General features: G+C 49.9%; 1 protein-coding gene across 1 annotated transcript in view; it reads right to left on the reverse strand.

Annotated features, from left to right (window-relative positions):
- Positions 1-1,979: 1,979 nt before the first annotated feature.
- The window catches only part of LOC124011045 (clathrin interactor 1-like), a 29,080-nt gene continuing 8,850 nt past the window's right edge, over positions 1,980-22,209 (reverse strand). The window contains exons 5-12 of the mRNA XM_046324017.1: positions 21,906-22,076; positions 12,545-12,749; positions 11,267-11,489; positions 11,059-11,152; positions 6,598-6,663; positions 6,063-6,460; positions 5,352-5,541; positions 1,980-4,574 (exon numbers count right to left, since the gene is read on the reverse strand). Of these exons, the coding sequence (XP_046179973.1) occupies positions 4,228-4,574; positions 5,352-5,541; positions 6,063-6,460; positions 6,598-6,663; positions 11,059-11,152; positions 11,267-11,489; positions 12,545-12,749; positions 21,906-22,076 (1,694 nt within the window). The 3' untranslated portion in view covers positions 1,980-4,227. The remainder of the gene's footprint in view (positions 4,575-5,351; positions 5,542-6,062; positions 6,461-6,597; positions 6,664-11,058; positions 11,153-11,266; positions 11,490-12,544; positions 12,750-21,905; positions 22,077-22,209) is intronic.

Genomic DNA, 22,209 nt, shown 5'->3' on the forward strand with positions numbered 1-22,209 from the left:
GTCTCACTGCTACTGTATATCATATTGATATGTATTCTCTGCTTTACGCAGACAAGAAATAAAACAAATTGCCAAACTGTCTTCCCTTGTCTGTCTTCTCATCTAGGTCATATGAAACACAGTATTGGAATGCAGGCATGGAGTGCACCACTGTAAATAACCACCAGAGGGCAGTGTAGATGCATTCTAAGACATTTGAGTCAATTGAAATTTTAAAAACTAATTCATTGTGAAAAACAAGTCTAAAAGTATTCATATAACTAAAGAGAAATATAATTTCACATTATCCTGATATAGTGAGGATCAAAATGATCACCTAACCCAATGAATGTCGTTACATTTTCCTTATAAATATGCAGATTATAATCTCAATGCAGAAAACCCATATAAATGTCATCCATGCTATGCCCAGCCTGCCAACTCCAGATAACACGTAGGCACATTGCCTCTAAAAAGAGGAAAGCCTACTGTTTGTCCCATTATCTTGCTCTTCTGTCAGCTAGAGCACAAATGGCAGCGTGGTCTGATCTCAGAAGACCTCATATGTGTGTTATGAATAATGGAGATGGGGAATGTTCAGATTGCAGATGGCACTAAGCTGCAAATGTCTAGACATTTCAGATTGTTTTATTCTTTAATGCCCACATTAAACAGCATGATCTAACTGCATGTCATTGCCTCTGTGTAGCTTCTGCTTCCCGTCTCTAAACACAGAGGCTACCAAATAATTTCCATAATATTTTAGAGCTGTGAAGGATCTGTTAATTGCTCAAACTTCGTCTGAGACAAGCCATTGTCCTACAGTATCTGGGTTTAATTAGTCTGCACTTCTTATACCTCAATCTGATCTATACAATCCCACTGGCTGTGTGTCTCTGTAGGGCTGCACTGTGTGTCTGTCTGTGGTTTCAAGGCCTCTAAAGGGCTGCACTGTCCCACTGTTGTGTCTCTGTAGGGCTGCACTGTGTCTGTCTGTCTCAGCAGGTTTCAAGGCCATCTAAAAGTTGATCTATACAATCCCACTTGCTGTGTGTCTCTGTAGGGCTGCACTGTGTGTGTCTGTCTCAGCAGGTTCCAAGGCCATCTAAAAGTTGATCTATACAATCCCACTTGCTGTGTGTCTCAGTGTGTCTGTCTCAGCAGGTTCCAAGGCCATCTAAAAGTTGATCTATACAATCCCACTTGCTGTGTGTCTCTGTAGGGCTGCACTGTGTCTGTTGTGTGTCTCTGTAGGGCTGCACTGTGTGTCTGTTGTGTGTCTCTGTAGGGCTGCACTGTGTGTCTGTCTCAGCAGGTTTCAAGGCCATCTAAAAGTTGATCTCTGTGTGTGTCTCTGTAGGGCTGCACTGTGTGTGTCTGTCTCAGCAGGTTCCAAGGCCATCTAAAAGTTGATCTATACAATCCCACTTGCTGTGTGTCTCAGTGTGTCTGTCTCAGCAGGTTCCAAGGCCATCTAAAAGTTGATCTATACAATCCCACTTGCTGTGTGTCTCTGTAGGGCTGCACTGTGTCTGTGTGTGTCTCTGTAGTGTGTGTCTGTTGTGTGTCTCTGTAGGGCTGCACTGTGTGTGTCTGTCTCAGCAGGTTTCAAGGCCATCTAAAAGTTGATCTATACAATCCCACTTGCTGTGTGTCTCTGTAGGGCTGCACTGTGTCTGTTGTGTGTCTCTGTAGGGCTGCACTGTGTGTCTGTTGTGTGTCTCTGTAGGGCTGCACTGTGTGTGTCTGTCTCAGCAGGTTCCAAGGCCATCTAAAAGTTGATCTATACAATCCCACTTGCTGTGTGTCTCTGTAGGGCTGCACTGTGTGTCTGTTGTGTGTCTGCACTGTGTGTCTGTTGTGTGTCTCTGTAGGGCTGCACTGTGTGTCTGTTGTGTGTCTCTGTAGGGCTGCAATGTATGTGTGTCTCAGCAGGTTTCAAGGCCATCTAAAAGTTGCCACTAAATTGGTATTAAGTGAAAAACACTTAGTTAGAAAACTGTAATCAACTGTTTTAATGCCGTAGATAAAAGGACCATGGGTCAATCAAACGAAAACATTTTCTCAAGGCTCTTTTCGTTGGTGATGCGTTGCTTTTTCTTTTTATACATTTGCATAAACTAGTGTTTTTATTTTATGTAACAATACCACATTACAGAAGATCTCAGAACAATGGTAATAAGTAGAAAAAAATAAACTAAAGAATAAAACACAACCCCCTAAGGACATCGTCTCTTAGAAAAACAAACAAGAGTTGCTACATTTTGGTCATTTCCAGCAGGTGAAGCCTCAGCTCAGACAGAAGGCTACTGTGTTTTCATCTGTGCAGGGTTGGGGTCAATTCCATTTCAGTCAATTTAGAAAGTAAAACGACATTCAACATTTTCCTCATGAAAAGCATTGAAGAAAACTGGAATTTCAGTGTACTTCCAGAATTGAAATGGAATTGACCCGAACTCCTGGAAGAGGACATAGCTCTGAAACAGGAGTCTAGTTTACATGTGAGGTACTCACTGACCTTGTATCACATGTACCCATTTCCTATATAGTGCACTACTTTTAACCCAAGTCCTATGGGCTCTGGTAGGGAGTAGTGCACTACTTTTAACCCAAGTCCTATGGGCTCTGGTAGGGAGTAGTGCACTACTTTTAACCCAAGTCCTATGGGCTCTGGTAGGGAGTAGTGCACTACTTTTAACCCAAGTCCTATGGGCTCTGGTAGGGAGTAGTGCACTATAAAGTGTATAGGGTGCCATATAAGATGTACGACCCCCCCCCAGAAAAACAAACAAGAGAAATCCTCTCCTAGACCTGCACTGTCAAACCTCTCCTTCAGAGATCCACTCCAGGGTGAATTTTCCCCCAAGTACAGAGCTAGGATCAGCTTCCCCACCCCCCATCCTAACCTAAACCACTATTGGAGGAAAACGCAAAACTGACCCAAGATCAGCATCTAGGGACATCTTCCCCCCCTATTCCACAAGGGTCCCAGGGGACAGAGGGAGCAGTAAGAACCACACATACATACTGTGCTGTAGACTCCTAACAGTAACTCTCATGAACACTATAGTTGTATCGTCTCTCCGTCTGTCTCCTGTATAATGAAGGAAAAAGGCCTCTGTCTCACAGGCACCATGTGCAGAACTTAAAGAACACAGGCCACCAGGAGGTTGTTCCTACATCTACTGATCATCTTATTTGGATGCAAGGAAAAAAAGATTATAGTTCTTTAAAAAATATATACCCATAAGAAAGGCCACAAAGGAGATCTGTGTTATCATTACCACAGCTTCTTCAATTAACAACTTTCAATCATCTCATTCATTCACTTATTAAATCCATCCATCAAACGATTGATTGATTGATTTGTTAAATCTAATATTGAACAGAAACTCCACATTTGGAGTGTGGAACGCTGTTATATAAAGTAGGTATTAAAGACCGGCTCCGTGGCAATGTAGCGCGCAATAGCAACGTCTTGATTGACATCTGGTTCCGTCCAATTGACACCCACCTCTTCACGACGACATCATCATATCATAATCAAGTACTCAATAATTTATTTGTCTGTCGCACCAGTAATATTTACAGTTGTAGGGAAGGGACAGGTCGAGAGAACCGGACATTCTAAAAAAGAGGTGGATGGGGAGTTATTGGGGTGGGATTATCATATAAAACTATATTTTTGCTACTCTGGACAATTAATTGGTTAAGTAAAGCAAACCCCCCCTGACATTCTCTTTAAATTTCACCTGGACAATTCCATGGTAACAGAATGGTGCTTTAAAAAGCAATACAAACAAAAAACTATTATTGATTAGTTAAACAAACCATTTTTACAAGCCGTCCTCGTGCACAGAGTTGTATGGGTTGTTTAACTTTGCAATCATTGCTTTTTTTTGACATACATTTTAAAGTGAATGATCTGCGTTATTCTGGCACCGTGTTTCTGCTCTCAGTTCTTCTCTCCGATTCAAACCTGAACAGCACAACCATTACTGGACTGAATACACTCTAAAATGTACTTGATTGCAAGTTCCAACTGATTAAAAGATGCATACAATCGTGTATATTCATGTCTCTATATATCACTTGAAGGAAAGAAACAGGAAGTGGAGGGGTGGCAGTCAGTATTTGATATTTGACAACATTCAAGTACTCTTTGTTTGCAGCTCTTTACAATCCTTCATGGACAGTCTGTTGGAGAGAAAAACAGAAACACCCCTTTCCTTCACGGCACATCTTCCCTCACTTCCTGAAGTTGCCGAAATCCGCGAAGGCGTCCACTCCTTGCTTGGGCTGCTGCTGTACCAGGCCAGAACCCATAGACATGGCTGGCATCCTCATCCCCATGGTCATGTTAGCCTGGGGCATAGCACCCATGTTCATGCCCATTCCCATCATGCCCTGGCTGGGGGCCATTCCCATCATGCCCTGGCTGGGGGCCATTCCCATCATGCCCTGGCTGGGGGCCATGCCCATCCCAGCACCAGGGTACATCATGGGAGTTGTAGGGGTTCTGATGGGGGAGGGGGCGAGGCCCATGCCGGCAAATCCCTGCGAGAGCATGTTGACAGGTGGGAGGGGCTGGACTCCTAGAAGACAGAAACAGGAAGAAGTGGAGTCAGAAGACCGCATGACCTCAGACACAGGTTCACACACACTCTACAAGTAGTCCCAAGCTTCCTTCTATTCCACACGGAACAAGTAGTCCCAAGCATCCTTCTATTCCACACGGAACAAGTAGTCCCAAGCATCCTTCTATTCCACACGGAACAAGTAGTCCCAAGCATCCTTCTATTCCACACGGAACAAGTAGTCCCAAGCATCCTTCTATTCCACACGGAACAAGTAGTCCCAAGCATCCTTCTATTCCACACGGAACAAGTAGTCCCAAGCATCCTTCTATTCCACACTGAACAAGTAGTCCCAAGCATCCTTCTATTCCACACTGAACAAGTAGTCCCAAGCATCCTTCTATTCCACACTGAACAAGTAGTCCCAAGCATCCTTGTTCCGTGTGGAATAGAAGTAGTCCCAAGCATCCTTGTTCCGTGTGGAATAGAAGTAGTCCCAAGCATCCTTGTTCCGTGTGGAATAGAAGTAGTCCCAAGCATCCTTGTTCCGTGTGGAATAGAAGTAGTCCCAAGCATCCTCCTATTCCATTCTGACTGAACCTAAAGCCTTTTGAATTGTCCCGTGACCATCCTGATGGAAAGGAATTAAGTCCCACACGCTGAGGATCTTGGATACTCCACAAACAGTTGAATGGATCTCAAACCAACGTTTTGGTCAACAGACATTCAGCAGCGTTTTGAACCCTCTCCAGACAAATACAGTACTATTTCTCTGTCTATACCCTGTAGGCTCACCTTGGAGGGTTTTGAGGGTGGGTTGGGCGGGTTTGGGAGGCTGCACGCCGGGTGCCAGGAAGTCCAGACTGATGTTGACCGAGGAGTCAGACCAGGTGGAGGGGATCGCTGACCCCATGGAACCCTGGGTACCCAGCATGACTTGCTGCTGCTGCTGCGGCTGCAACGGACCGCTCATCACCTGGAAGGGCTGAGAGAGAGAGAGAGAGAGAGAGAGAAAGAGAGAGAAAGAGAGAGAGGAGAGAGAGAGAGAGAGAGAGAGAAGAGAGAGAGGAGAAAGGAGAGAAAGGAGAGAGAGAAAATTTGGTAGCAAGTTCCAATAGATAGTAATGCGAAGGTACCTATATAATGGTGACATATGAAGGTTGAACTACAGTCTCTATAGTAATCTACATAAAAACACATCCCATATAACCAGAATGAACAGGTTGGGAAGGGGCAGGTTTGATTCATCTGCAAAACTAAGCTTGTATTTTTTTTAAGTAGGTCAGGTTTTTAACATGCAAATATCTATGTAAACAACCTCGTATTAGATTGAATGGTTCCCTAACTCAAACTGGTTCCTTCTCAATGTGCGTTTTTGTCCCTCTCAACCACAGCAGTTACTGTCACTCCTCTCCTTAACAGTGCATCAGGCACAATATGGACAATTTACAATGTGAATTAATTTACTGTTTGTGTGAACCATGTCTGTCTGTCCTATATTCTTACCAGTGATGTGGAATGTGGCATGGTACTGGTCACGTTCTGTGTGCTGGTCATATTGAAGGTGAGGCTCTGAGAGGCAGAGAGAGACTGAGTCTGGACCGGGCCCATCAGATCAAACAGGTCAGCTGAGGCTGGAGCCAGGGCAGAGCTGGGAGCCAGGGCAGAGCTGGGAGCCAGGGCAGAGCTGGGAGCCAGGGCAGAGCTGGGAGCCAGGGCAGAGCTGGGAGCCAGGGCAGAGCTGGGAGCCAGGGCAGAGCTGGGAGCCAGGGCAGAGCTGGGAGCCAGGGCCCCAAACAGGTCAGTGTTACTAGGGGCCAGAGGCTGGGCGAAAGGGGTGGGGACGGGGGCCTGGCCGTCAGGGAAAGCATTCCAGTCCCCAAAATCACTGTTCCCACTAGAGGCTGGAGGAGGAGCAAAGAGAAGAATAAGGTTATAGTGGACTTAAATCTCTAGCACACACACACACACGTTAGCAGGCTCCTCATGGCCAGACCTCCTCCCCTCCATCTCTCGGAATATTCTAGTGCTTTAAACTCACCAGGTACTGTGGAGAGGCCGACAGAGGCAGCAGGAGAAGAAAAGTCAGCAAATCCTCCTATCAGGTCTGGAAAGAGACATACCATTTGATTTGTATTGGTCACATATTTAACAGATGTTATTGCAGGTGTAGCTAAAGGCTTGTGTTCCTAGCTCCAACAGTGCAGTATTATCTAACACACACACACAAATCCAAAAGTCAAATATAACTAAGAAATATATAAATAGTAGGGTGACCATTGATAAGAGTACAGTATATACATATGAAATTAGTAAAACAGTACGTAAACATTTAAAAAGTGACCATGAGACGTCGACCCCCTCTCCCCAGATGTCCCGTAACTACACAACCACCCCCCCCCCAGATGTCCCGTAACTACACAACCACCCCCCCCCCCAGATGTCCCGTAACTACACAACCACCCCCCCTCCCCAGATGTCCCGTAACTACACAACCACCCCCCCCCAGATGTCCCGTAACTACACTACCCCCCCAGATGTCCCGTAACTACACTACCCCCCCCCCCTCCCCAGATGTCCCGTAACTACACTACCCCCCCTCCCCAGATGTCCCGTAACTACACTACCACCTCCCCCCCCCCCCAGATGTCCCGTAACTACACTACCACCTCCCCCTCCCCAGATGTCCCGTAACTACACTACCACCTTCCCCCTCCCCAGATGTCCCGTAACTACACTACCCCTCCCCCAGATGTCCCGTAACTACACTACCCCTCCCCCCAGATGTCCCGTAACTACACTACCCCTCCCCCAGATGTCCCGTAACTACACTACCCCCTCCCCAGATGTCCCGTAACTACACTAACCCCTCCCCAGATGTCCCGTAACTACACTACCCCCCCCAGATGTCCCGTAACTACGTAACTACACTACCCCCCCCCAGATGTCCCGTAACTACACTACCCCCCAGATGTCCCGTAACTACACTACCCCCTCCCAGATGTCCCGTAACCACCTCCCCCTCCCCAGATGTCCCGTAACTACACTACCACCTCCCCCACTCCCCAGATGTCCCGTAACTACACTACCACCTCCAGATGTCCCGTAACCACACTACCCCCCCCAGATGTCCCGTAACCACCTCCCCCTCCCCAGATGTCCCGTAACTACACTACCCCCCCCAGATGTCCCGTAACTACACTACCCCCCCCAGATGTCCCGTAACTACACTACCCCCCCCCAGATGTCCCGTAACTACACTACCCCCCACCAGATGTCCCGTAACTACACTACCCCCACTAGATGTCCCGTAACTACACTACCCCCCACCAGATGTCCCGTAACTACACTACCCCCCACTAGATGTCCCGTAACTACACTACCCCCCCCTAGATGTCCCGTAACTACACTACCCCCACTAGATGTCCCGTAACTACACTACCCCCCACTAGATGTCCCGTAACTACACTACCCCCCCTAGATGTCCCGTAACTACACTACCCCCACTAGATGTCCCGTAACTACACTACCCCCCCACTAGATGTCCCGTAACTACACTACCCCCCCACTAGATGTCCCGTAACTACACTACCCCCCACTAGATGTCCCGTAACTACACTACCCCCCACTAGTTGTCCCGTAACTACACTACCCCCCACTATGTCCCGTAACTACACTACCCCCCACTATGTCCCGTAACTACACTACCCCCCACTATGTCCCGTAACTACACTACCCCCCCCCACTAGTCCCGTAACTACACTACCCCCCCACTAGTCCCGTAACTACACTACCCCCCCACTAGTGTCCCGTAACTACACTACCCCCCACTAGTCCCGTAACTACACTACCCCCCCCACTAGTCCCGTAACTACACTACCCCCCAGAGTCCCGTAACTACACTACCCCCCCACTATGTCCCGTAACTACACTACCCCCCACTGTCCCGTAACTACACTACCCCCCACTAGTCCCGATGTCCCGTAACTACACTACCCCCCCTAGTCCCGTAACTACACTACCCCCCCACTAGTCCCGTAACTACACTACCCCCCACTAGTCCCGTAACTACACTACCCCCCACTAGTCCCGTAACTACACTACCCCCCCACTAGTCCCGTAACTACACTACCCCCACTAGTCCCGTAACTACACTACCCCCCCCTAGTCCCGTAACTACACTACCCCCCACTAGTCCCGTAACTACACTACCCCCCCACTAGATCCCGTAACTACACTACCCCCTCCCTAGTCCCGTAACTACACTACCCCCCACTAGTCCCGTAACTACACTACCCCCCCCTCCCCAGAGTCCCGTAACTACACTACCCCCCCCCTATGTCCCGTAACTACACTACCCCCCCCCCTCCCCAGTCCCGTAACTACACTACCCCCCCCCACTAGTCCCGTAACTACACTACCCCCCCCAGAGTCCCGTAACTACACTACCCCCCCCACTAGTCCCGTAACTACACTACCCCCCCTAGTCCCGTAACTACACTACCCCCCCACTAGTCCCGTAACTACACTACCCCCCCACTAGTCCCGTAACTACACTACCCCCCACTAGTCCCGTAACTACACTACCCCCCACTAGTCCCGTAACTACACTACCCCCCCACTAGTCCCGTAACTACACTACCCCCCCAGATGTCCCGTAACTACACTACCCCCCACTAGTCCCGTAACTACACTACCCCCCCCCCTAGTCCCGTAACTACACTACCCCCCACTAGTCCCGTAACTACACTACCCCCCCCTAGTCCCGTAACTACACTACCCCTCCCCTAGTCCCGTAACTACACTACCCCCCCACTATGTCCCGTAACTACACTACCCCCCCCCCTCCCTAGTCCCGTAACTACACTACCCCCCCACTAGTCCCGTAACTACACTACCCCCCCACTAGTCCCGTAACTACACTACCCCCCCACTAGTCCCGTAACTACACTACCCCCCCTATGTCCCGTAACTACACTACCCCCCCCTAGTCCCGTAACTACACTACCCCCCAGTCCCGTAACTACACTACCCCCCACTAGTCCCGTAACTACACTACCCCCCCCACTAGTCCCGTAACTACACTACCCCCCCACTATGTCCCGTAACTACACTACCCCCCCACTGTCCCGTAACTACACTACCCCCCCACTAGTCCCGTAACTACACTACCCCCCACTAGTCCCGTAACTACACTACCCCCCCCACTATGTCCCGTAACTACAGATGTCCCGTAACTACACCCCCCCAGAGTCCCGTAACTACACTACCCCCCCCCACTAGTCCCGTAACTACACTACCCCCCCAGAGTCCCGTAACTACACTACCCCCCACTAGTCCCGTAACTACACTACCCCCCACTGTCCCGTAACTACACTACCCCCCCACTAGTCCCGTAACTACACTACCCCCCCACTGTCCCGTAACTACACTACCCCCCACTAGTCCCGTAACTACACTACCCCCCACTGTCCCGTAACTACACTACCCCCCACTAGTCCCGTAACTACACTACCCCCCCACTAGTCCCGTAACTACACTACCCCCCCACTAGTCCCGTAACTACACTACCCCCCACTAGTCCCGTAACTACACTACCCCCCACTAGTCCCGTAACTACACTACCCCCCACTAGTCCCGTAACTACACTACCCCCCCACTAGTCCCGTAACTACACTACCCCCCACTAGTCCCGTAACTACACTACCCCCCCCACTAGTCCCGTAACTACACTACCCCCCCTACTAGTCCCGTAACTACACTACCCCCCCACTAGTCCCGTAACTACACTACCCCCCCACTAGTCCCGTAACTACACTACCCCCCACTAGTCCCGTAACTACACTACCCCCCACTAGTCCCGTAACTACACTACCCCCCCACTAGTCCCGTAACTACACTACCCCCCACTAGTCCCGTAACTACACTACCCCCCACTAGTCCCGTAACTACACTACCCCCCACTAGTCCCGTAACTACACTACCCCCCACTAGTCCCGTAACTACACTACCCCCCACTAGTCCCGTAACTACACTACCCCCCCCCACTAGTCCCGTAACTACACTACCCCCCACTAGTCCCGTAACTACACTACCCCCCCACTAGTCCCGTAACTACACTACCCCCCACTAGTCCCGTAACTACACTACCCCCCACTAGTCCCGTAACTACACCACCCCCACTAGTCCCGTAACTACACTACCCCCCACTAGTCCCGTAACTACACTACCCCCCCCAGATGTCCCGTAACTACACTACCCCCCCAGATGTCCCGTAACTACACTACCCCCCCAGATGTCCAACTACACTACCCCCCCCAGATGTCCCGTAACTACACTACCCCCCCAGATGTCCCGTAACTACACTACCCCCCCAGATGTCCCGTAACTACACTACCCCCCCCAGATGTCCCGTAACTACACTACCCCCCCACCCCAAGATGTCCCGTAACTATAATACACCCCCAACCCCCCATGATGTCCTCTCAGTGTGTGTAGTTACCGGTGGCTGCTGCAGGCTGGCTGGGTCCTGTATCTACCATGAATAGGTCAGCCAGACCACTACTGGAGGGCTGAGGTGCTGCTGCAGACGGAGTCTGGAACAGAGAGAAGGAGAGGAGAGATGTGAGTAGAGAGACAGGGAGTGAGACTGCACTGTCCACATCAGATAGCAGCAATAAGCTAGAGTGGACCAGCGTATGCACACACACCTGTTTGGCAGAGGTATCAGGGCTCTTGTCTCCTGTGTAGTGGGCCGCGGCTCCAAGGGACACAGTTTTGGATGGAATCCCGCCTCTCTTCCTGGTTGCTGTGGTTTCTGTTGCCTGAACGATCTGGACACTCTTGGTCGTCACGGTTTCCTCCTCGTCTTTGAACACCGACCTCCCAGACTGGCCGTTCCGTGACGGGCGACTTCGCTCCTCCTCGTTGTCACTACGGAGACCAGAGGACGAAACCGGGTGAAAAAGACTATTTGTTTTGGGGATAGTTCAATTCAAATAGTGTAACTAAAGTGACAGAACATCAGGATGTTGACAATCTGTAATGTGATATGAGGAGGACAGCGGGTAGCTCTAACATTCTGTAATATGATATGAGGAGGACAGCGGGTAGCTCTAACATCCTGTAATATGATATGAGGAGGACAGCGGGTAGCTCTAACATTCTGTAATATGATATGAGAACAGCGGGTAGCTCTAACATTCTGTAATATGATATGAGGACAGCAGGTAGCTCTAACATTCTGTAATGTGATATGAGGACAGCGGGTAGCTCTAACATTCTGTAATGTGATGAGGACAGCGGGTAGCTCTAACATTCTGTAATATGATATGAGAACAGCGGGTAGCTCTAACATTCTGTAATGTTATATGAGGAGGACAGCGGGTAGCTCTAACATTCTGTAATGTGATATGAGGAGGACAGCGGGTAGCTCTAACATTCTGTAATATGATATGAGGACAGCAGGTAGCTCTAACATCCTGTAATATGATATGAGGAGGACAGCGGGTAGCTCTAACATTCTGTAATATGATATGAGGAGGACAGAGGGTAGCTCTAACATTCTGTAATATGATATGAGGACGACAGCAGGTAGCTCTAACATTCTGTAATATGATATGAGGACAGCAGGTAGCTCTAACATTCTGTAATATGATATGAGGAGGACAGTGGGTAGCTCTAACAGTCTGTAATATGATATGAGGACGACAGCAGGTAGCTCTAACATTCTGTAATGTGATATGAGGAGGACAGCGGGTAGCTCTAACATTCTGTAATGTGATATGAGGAGGACAGCGGGTAGCTCTAACATTCTGTAATATGATATGAGGACAGCGGGTAGCTCTAACTTCTCCCTGTACCTCAGTACTGCCCCCCCTCTCTCTATTTGAGTCATTAATTTCCTTCCTCTTTCTCTCAATCTCACCCAGTGGAACTCTTCTCTCTCCTAACCTGAATCATGTCTGGTGAATCGTCTCTTTCCTAACCTGAATCGGTCTGGCGAATCGTCTCTGCTCTGCTTCCTGAACTTGTTGATTGTGTCATCGATGGTGCTGCCGATCTTATCACTGATCTCCCCCAGTTTGTCACTGAAGGGGAACTGGCCTTGGTCTCTCTTCCAGTCCTCATCCCACTTCCCTCTGCTGCTTCCCTCATTACCACCAGAGCTGCTGGAGTCATAGCGATCACCCGCTGGGGGAAGGGGGGAATAGACAGAGAGAAAGAGTCAGAGAACAGTGAGTTTGTGTTAGAGGCCAATAAGAACAGAAGACACTAACGTATACAGGGCATTCAGAAAGAATTCAGACCCCTTGACTTTTTCCACATTTTGTTACAGCTGAATAATTGTATTTTTTATCAATCATTCAATCTATACACAATACCCCATTCAACTGTTTCAACAACTTTGAGTCCACCTGTGGTAATTTCAATTGATTGGAAATGACTTGTAAAGGCACACACCTGTCTATATAAAGGTCCTACAGTTGACAGTGTATGTCAGATCAAAAACCAAGCCATGAAGTCGAAGGAATTGTCTGTAGAGCTCCGATACAGGATTGTGTCGAGGCACAGATCTGGGGAAAGGTACCAAAATATTTCTGCAGCTTTGAAGGTCTCCAAGAACACAGTGGCCTCCATTTTTAAGAAGTTCCTAGAGCTGGCCACCCGGCCAAACTCAGCAAAGGGGGGAGAAGGGCCTTGGTCAGAGAGGTGACCAAGAACCTGATGGTCACTGACAGAGCTCTAGAGTTCCTCTGTGAGGATGGGAGCTGGGATAACCTTCCAGAAGGATAATCATTTCTGTAGTGCTCCACCTATCTGGCCTTTATGGTAGAGTGGTCAGACAGAAGCCACTCTTCAGTAAAAGGTACATGACAGCCCGCTTGGAGTTTGCCAAAAGGCACCTAAAGGACTCAGACCATGAGAAACAAGATTCTCTGGTCTAATGAAACCAATATTGAATTATTTGGCCTGAATGCCAAGTGTCACTTTTAGAGGAAACCTGGCACCATCCATACAGTGAAGCATGGTGGTGGCAGCATCATACTGTGAAGCATGGTGGTGGTAGCATCATGCTGTGGGGATGTTTTTCAATGGCAGGAACTGGGAGACAAGTCAGGATCAAGGGAAAGATGAACAGAGCAAAGTACAAAGAGATCCTTGAAAACCTGTTCCAGAGCATTCAGGACCTCAGACTGGGGCGAAGGTTCACCCTCCAACAGGACAACAACCCTAAATACACAGCCAAGACAACACAGCAGTGGATTCAGGACCAGTCTCTGAATGTACTTGAGTGGCCCAGCCAGAGCCCAGACTTGAACCCAATCCAACATCTCTGGAGAGACCTAAAAACAGCTGTACAGCAACACTCCCCATCCAACCTGACAGAGTTTGAGAGGATCTGCAGAGAAGAATTGGGAAAACTCCCCAAATACAGGTGTGCCAAGCTCGTAGCGTCATACCCAAGAAGACTCGAGGCTGTAATTGCCCAATGTGCTTCAACATAGTACTGAGTAAAGGGTCTGAATACTTATGTAAATGTGATATTTTCAGTTGTTTTTTTGGCAAAAGTGTAAAAAAACTTGTTTTCGCTTTGTAATTATGGGGTATTGTGATGTCATTATGGGGTATTGTGATGTCATCATCATCCAACACTTCCCACACTGCCCCTACTCGGACGGTATCGCGCCGTCCCAACCTTCGCTCTCTCTCCCCGCTACTCTCTCCTCTTCCATCCTATCATCTCTTCCCTCTGCTCAAACCTTCTCCAACCTATCTCCTGATTCTGCCTCCTCAACCCTCCTCTCCTCCCTCTCTGCATCCTTTGACTCTCTATGTCCCCTATCCTCCAGGCCGGCTCGGTCCTCCCCTCCCGCTCCGTGGCTCGACGACTCATTGCGAGCTCACAGAACAGGGCTCCGGGCAGCCGAGCGGAAATGGAGGAAAACTCGCCTCCCTGCGGACCTGGCATCCTTTCACTCCCTCCTCTCTACATTTTCCTCCTCTGTCTCTGCTGCTAAAGCCACTTTCTACCACTCTAAATTCCAAGCATCTGCCTCTAACCCTAGGAAGCTCTTTGCCACCTTCTCCTCCCTCCTGAATCCTCCCCTCTCTGCAGATGACTTAGTCAACCATTTTGAAAAGCAGGTCGACGACATCCGATCCTCGTTTGCTAAGTCAAACGACACCGCTGGTTCTGCTCACACTGCCCTACCCTGTGCTCTGACCTCTTTCTCCCCTCTCTCTCCAGATGAAATCTCGCGTCTTGTGACGGCCGGCCGCCCAACAACCTGCCCGCTTGACCCTATCCCCTCCTCTCTTCTCCAGACCATTTCCGGAGACCTTCTCCCTTACCTCACCTCGCTCATCAACTCATCCCTGACCGCTGGCTACGTCCCTTCCGTCTTCAAGAGAGCGAGAGTTGCACCCCTTCTGAAAAAACCTACACTAGATCCCTCAGATGTCAACAACTACAGACCAGTATCCCTTCTTTCTTTTCTCTCCAAAACTCTTGAACGTGCCGTCCTTGGCCAGCTCTCCCGCTATCTCTCTCAGAATGACCTTGATCCAAATCAGTCAGGTTTCAAGACTAGTCATTCAACTGAGACTGCTCTTCTCTGTATCACGGAGGCGCTCCGCACTGCTAAAGCTAACTCTCTCTCCTCTGCTCTCATCCTTCTAGACCTATCGGCTGCCTTCGATACTGTGAACCATCAGATCCTCCTCTCCACCCTCTCCGAGTTGGGCATCTCCGGCGCGGCCCACGCTTGGATTGCGTCCTACCTGACAGGTCGCTCCTACCAGGTGGCGAGAATCTGTCTCCTCACCACGCGCTCTCACCACTGGTGTCCCCCAGGGCTCTGTTCTAGGCCCTCTCCTATTCTCGCTATACACCAAGTCACTTGGCTCTGTCATAACCTCACATGGTCTCTCCTATCATTGCTATGCAGACGACACACAATTAATCTTCTCCTTTCCCCCTTCTGATGACCAGGTTGCGAATCGCATCTCTGCATGTCTGGCAGACATATCAGTGTGGATGACGGATCACCACCTCAAGCTGAACCTCGGCAAGACGGAGCTGCTCTTCCTCCCGGGGAAGGACTGCCCGTTCCATGATCTCGCCATCACAGTTGACAACTCCATTGTGTCCTCCTCCCAGAGCGCTAAGAACCTTGGCGTGATCCTGGACAACACCCTGTCGTTCTCAACTAACATCAAGGCGGTGGCCCGTTCCTGTAGGTTCATGCTCTATAACATCCGCAGAGTACGACCCTGCCTCACACAGGAAGCGGCGCAGGTCCTAATCCAGGCACTTGTCATCTCCCGTCTGGATTACTGCAACTCGCTGTTGGCTGGGCTCCCTGCCTGTGCCATTAAACCCCTTCAACTCATCCAGAACGCCGCAGCCCGTCTGTGTTCAACCTTACCAAGTTCTCTCACGTCACCCCGCTCCTCCGCTCTCTCCACTGGCTTCCAGTTGAAGCTCGCATCCGCTACAAGACCATGGTGCTTGCCTACGGAGCTGTGAGGGGAACGGCACCTCAGTACCTCCAGGCTCTGATCAGGCCCTACACCCAAACAAGGGCACTGCGTTCATCCACCTCTGGCCTGCTCGCCTCCCTACCACTGAGGAAGTACAGTTCCCGCTCAGCCCAGTCAAAACTGTTCGCTGCTCTGGCCCCCCAATGGTGGAACAAACTCCCTCACGACGCCAGGACAGCGGAGTCAATCACCACCTTCCGGAGACACCTGAAACCCCACCTCTTTAAGGAATACCTAGGATAGGATAAAGTAATCCTTCTCACCCCCCCCTTAAAAGATTTAGATGCACTATTGTAAAGTGGCTGCTCCACTGGATGTCATAAGGTGAACGCACCAATTTGTAAGTCGCTCTGGATAAGAGCGTCTGCTAAATGACTTAAATGTAAATGTAATCTAAATGTGGTATTGTGATGTCATCATGGGGTATTGTGTGTAGATTGATGAGAAAAAAAATATATTTAATCAATTTTAGAATAAGGCTGTAACTTAACAAAATGTGGAAAAAGTCAAGGGAGCTAAATACTTTCCGAATGCCCTGTATGTGTGAGTGAGTGTTTGTGTGTTCTAGAATGACTTACTGCATCTGCTGAACCCTCCCCCAATGCTATCAGAGGACTTACTGCATCCGCCGAACCCTCCCCCAATGCCATCAGAGGACTTACTGCATCCGCCGAACCCTCCCCCAATGCCATCAGAGGACTTACTGCATCCGCCTAACCCTCCCCCAATGCCATCAGAGGACTTACTGCATCCGCCTAACCCTCCCCCAATGCCATCAGAGGACTTACTGCATCCGCTGAACCCTCCCCCAATGCCATCAGAGGACTTACTGTATCTGCTGAACCCTCCCCCATACTGTCAGAGGACTTACTGTATCTGCTGAACCCTCCCCCATGCTGTCAGAGGACTTACTGTATCTGCTGAACCCTCCCCCCACTGTCAGAGGACTTACTGTATCTGCTGAACCCTCCCCCAATGCTGTCAGAGGACTTACTGTATCTGCTGAACCCTCCCCCAATGCTGTCAGAGGACTTACTGTATCTGCTGAACCCTCCCCCAATGCTATCAGAGGACTTACTGTATCTGCTGAACCCTCCCCTCCCCCAATGCTATCAGAGGACTTACTGTATCCGCTGAACCCTCCCCCAATGCTATCAGAGGACTTACTGTATCCGCTGAACCCTCCCCCAATGCTATCAGAGGACTTACTGTATCCGCTGAACCCTCCCCAATGCTATCAGAGGACTTACTGTATCCGCTGAACCCTCCCCAATGCTATCAGAGGACTTACTGTATCCGCTGAACCCTCCCCCAATGCTATCAGAGGACTTACTGTATCCGCTGAACCCTCCCCCAATGCTATCAGAGGACTTACTGTATCCGCTGAACCCTCCCCCAATGCTATCAGAGGACTTACTGTATCCGCTGAACCCTCCCCCAATGCTATCAGAGGACTTACTGTATCCGCTGAACCCTCCCCCAATGCTATCAGAGGACTTACTGTATCCGCTGAACCCTCCCCCAATGCTATCAGAGGACTTACTGTATCCGCTGAACCCTCCCCCAATGCTATCAGAGGACTTACTGTATCCGCTGAACCCTCCCCCAATGCTATCAGAGGACTTACTGTAGCTATCAGAGGACTTACAGTATCCGCTGAACCCTCCCCCAATGCTATCAGAGGACTTACTGTATCCGCTGAACCCTCCCCCAATGCTATCAGAGGACTTACTGTATCCGCTGAACCCTCCCCCAATGCTATCAGAGGACTTACTGTATCCGCTGAACCCTCCCCCAATGCTATCAGAGGACTTACTGTATCCGCTGAACCCTCCCCCAATGCTATCAGAGGACTTACTGTATCCGCTGAACCCTCCCCCAATGCTATCAGAGGACTTACTGTATCCGCTGAACCCTCCCCCAATGCTATCAGAGGACTTACTGTATCCGCTGAACCCTCCCCCAATGCTAAGAGGACTTACTGCTCCGCTGAACCCTCCCCCAATGCTATCAGAGGACTTACTGTATCCCCCAATGCTGAACCCTCCCCCCCCAATGCTATCAGAGGACTTACTGTATCCGCTGAACCCTCCCCCAATGCTGTCAGAGGACTTACTGTATCCGCTGAACCCTCCCCCAATGCTGTCAGAGGACTTACTGTATCCGCTGAACCCTCCCCCAATGCTGTCAGAGGACTTACTGTATCCGCTGAACCCTCCCCCAATGCTGTCAGAGGACTTACTGTATCCGCTGAACCCTCCCCCACTATCAGAGGACTTATGCTGTCAGAGGACTTACTGTATCCGCTGAACCCTCCCCCAATGCTGTCAGAGGACTTACTGTATCCGCTGAACCCTCCCCCAATGCTGTCAGAGGACTTACTGTATCCGCTGAACCCTCCCCCAATGCTGTCAGAGGACTTACTGTATCCGCTGAACCCTCCCCCAATGCTATCAGAGGACTTACTGTATCCGCTGAACCCTCCCCCAATGCTATCAGAGGACTTACTGTATCCGCTGAACCCTCCCCCAATGCTATCAGAGGACTTACTGTATCCGCTGAACCCTCCCCCAATGCTATCAGAGGACTTACTGCTAATCTATCAGAGGACTTACTGTATCCGCTGAACCCTCCCCCAATGCTATCAGAGGACTTACTGTATCCGCTGAACCCTCCCCCAATGCTATCAGAGGACTTACTGTATCCGCTGAACCCTCCCCCAATGCTATCAGAGGACTTACTGTATCCGCTGAACCCTCCCCCAATGCTATCAGAGGACTTACTGTATCCGCTGAACCCTCCCCCAATGCTATCAGAGGACTTACTGTATCCGCTGAACCCCCCCCAGAGGACTTAATGCTATCAGAGGACTTACTGTATCCGCTGAACCCTCCCCAATGCTATCAGAGGACTTACTGTATCCGCTGAACCCTCCCCCAATGCTATCAGAGGACTCCCCCAATGCTATCAGAGGACTTACTGTATCCGCTGAACCCTCCCCCAATGCTATCAGAGGACTTACTGTATCCGCTGAACCCTCCCCCAATGCTATCAGAGGACTTACTGTATCCGCTGAACCCTCCCCCAATGCTATCAGAGGACTTACCCGCTGAACCCTCCCCCAATGCTATCAGAGGACTTACAGTATCCGCTGAACCCTCCCCCAATGCTATCAGAGGACTTACAGTATCCGCTGAACCCTCCCCCCAATGCTATCAGAGGACTTACAGTATCCGCTGAACCCTCCCCCAATGCTATCAGAGGACTTACAGTATCCCTGAACCCTCCCCCAATGCTATCAGAGGACTTACTGTATCCGCTGAACCCTCCCCCAATGCTATCAGAGGACTTACTGTATCCGCTGAACCCTCCCCCAATGCTATCAGAGGACTTACTGTATCCGCTGAACCCTCCCCCCCCAATGCTATCAGAGGACTTACTGTATCCGCTGAACCCTCCCCCAATGCTATCAGAGGACTTACTGTATCCCCCAATGCTGAACCCTCCCCCCCAATGCTATCAGAGGACTTACTGTATCTGCTGAACCCTCCCCCAATGCTATCAGAGGACTTACTGTATCTGCTGAACCCTCCCCCAATGCTATCAGAGGACTTACTGTATCTGCTGAACCCTCCCCCAATGCTATCAGAGGACTTACTGTATCTGCTGAACCCTCCCCCAATGCTATCAGAGGACTTACTGTATCTGCTGAACCCTCCCCCAATGCTATCAGAGGACTTACTGTATCTGCTGAACCCTCCCCCAATGCTATCAGAGGACTTACTGTATCTGCTGAACCCTCCCCAATGCTATCAGAGGACTTACTGTATCTGCTGAACCCTCCCCCAATGCTATCAGAGGACTTACTGTATCTGCTGAACCCTCCCCCAATGCTATCAGAGGACTTACTGTATCTGCTGAACCCTCCCCCAATGCTATCAGAGGACTTACTGTATCTGCTGAACCCTCCCCCAATGCTATCAGAGGACTTACTGTATCTGCTGAACCCTCCCCCAATGCTATCAGAGGACTTACTGTATCTGCTGAACCCTCCCCAATGCTGTCAGAGGACTTACTGTATCTGCTGAACCCTCCCCCAATGCTGTCAGAGGACTTACTGTATCTGCTGAACCCTCCCCCAATGCTGTCAGAGGACTTACTGTATCTGCTGAACCCTCCCCCAATGCTGTCAGAGGACTTACTGTATCTGCTGAACCCTCCCCCAATGCTGTCAGAGGACTTACTGTATCTGCTGAACCCTCCCCCAATGCTGTCAGAGGACTTACTGTATCTGCTGAACCCTCCCCCAATGCTGTCAGAGGACTTACTGTATCTGCTGAACCCTCCCCCAATGCTGTCAGAGGACTTACTGTATCTGCTGAACCCTCCCCCAATGCTATCAGAGGACTTACTGTATCTGCTGAACCCTCCCCCAATGCTGTCAGAGGACTTACTGTATCTGCTGAACCCTCCCCCAATGCTGTCAGAGGACTTACTGTATCTGCTGAACCCTCCCCCAATGCTGTCAGAGGACTTACTGTATCTGCTGAACCCTCCCCCAATGCTGTCAGAGGACTTACTGTATCTGCTGAACCCTCCCCCAATGCTGTCAGAGGACTTACTGTATCTGCTGAACCCTCCCCCAATGCTGTCAGAGGACTTACTGTATCTGCTGAACCCTCCCCCAATGCTGTCAGAGGACTTACTGTATCTGCTGAACCCTCCCCCAATGCTATCAGAGGACTTACTGTATCTGAGGACTTACTGAACCCTCCCCAATGCTATCAGAGGACTTACTGTATCTGCTGAACCCTCCCCCAATGCTATCAGAGGACTTACTGTATCTGCTGAACCCTCCCCAATGCTATCAGAGGACTTACTGTATCTGCTGAACCCTCCCCAATGCTATCAGAGGACTTACTGTATCTGCTGAACCCTCCCCCAATGCTATCAGAGGACTTACTGTATCTGCTGAACCCTCCCCCAATGCTATCAGAGGACTTACTGTATCTGCTGAACCCTCCCCCAATGCTATCAGAGGACTTACTGTATCTGCTGAACCCTCCCCCAATGCTATCAGAGGACTTACTGTATCTGCTGAACCCTCCCCCAATGCTATCAGAGGACTTACTGTATCTGCTGAACCCTCCCCCAATGCTATCAGAGGACTTACTGTATCTGCTGAACCCTCCCCCAATGCTATCAGAGGACTTACTGTATCTGCTGAACCCTCCCCCAATGCTATCAGAGGACTTACTGTATCTGCTGAACCCTCCCCCAATGCTATCAGAGGACTTACTGTATCTGCTGAACCCTCCCCCAATGCTATCAGAGGACTTACTGTATCTGCTGAACCCTCCCCAATGCTATCAGAGGACTTACTGTATCTGCTGAACCCTCCCCCAATGCTATCAGAGGACTTACTGTATCTGCTGAACCCTCCCCCAATGCTATCAGAGGACTTACTGTATCTGCTGAACCCTCCCCCAATGCTATCAGAGGACTTACTGTATCTGCTGAACCCTCCCCCAATGCTATCAGAGGACTTACTGTATCTGCTGAACCCTCCCCCAATGCTATCAGAGGACTTACTGTATCTGCTGAACCCTCCCCCAATGCTGTCAGAGGACTTACTGTATCTGCTGAACCCTCCCCCAATGCTATCAGAGGACTTACTGTATCTGCTGAACCCTCCCCCAATGCTATCAGAGGACTTACTGTATCTGCTGAACCCTCCCCCAATGCTATCAGAGGACTTACTGTATCTGCTGAACCCTCCCCCAATGCTATCAGAGGACTTACTGTATCTGCTGAACCCTCCCCCAATGCTGTCAGAGGACACGCCGATGTATTTGTCTTTGTTCTTCTTTGCCTTCTTCCTCTCCTCTCTCAGTCGATCATCATCCTGGATTAGATCCACCATCTCCTTCACCTTCTGACGCACGTTCACTCCCTGGTCCTTACCGTTCTCATCTACACAGAGGGAGAGGTAGAGAAAAGAGAGAGATAGAGAGGTAGCTGAAGGTTATTGGCAAGCTGTTAGTGTTCCATTCCCCTATAAACATGTCTTCTCAACGTGTAGGAAGCTGATCAGTGTAATCAGAAT

This window comes from Oncorhynchus gorbuscha, linkage group LG23 (genome assembly GCF_021184085.1).
Source record: "Oncorhynchus gorbuscha isolate QuinsamMale2020 ecotype Even-year linkage group LG23, OgorEven_v1.0, whole genome shotgun sequence".
NCBI lineage: Eukaryota > Metazoa > Chordata > Actinopteri > Salmoniformes > Salmonidae > Oncorhynchus > Oncorhynchus gorbuscha.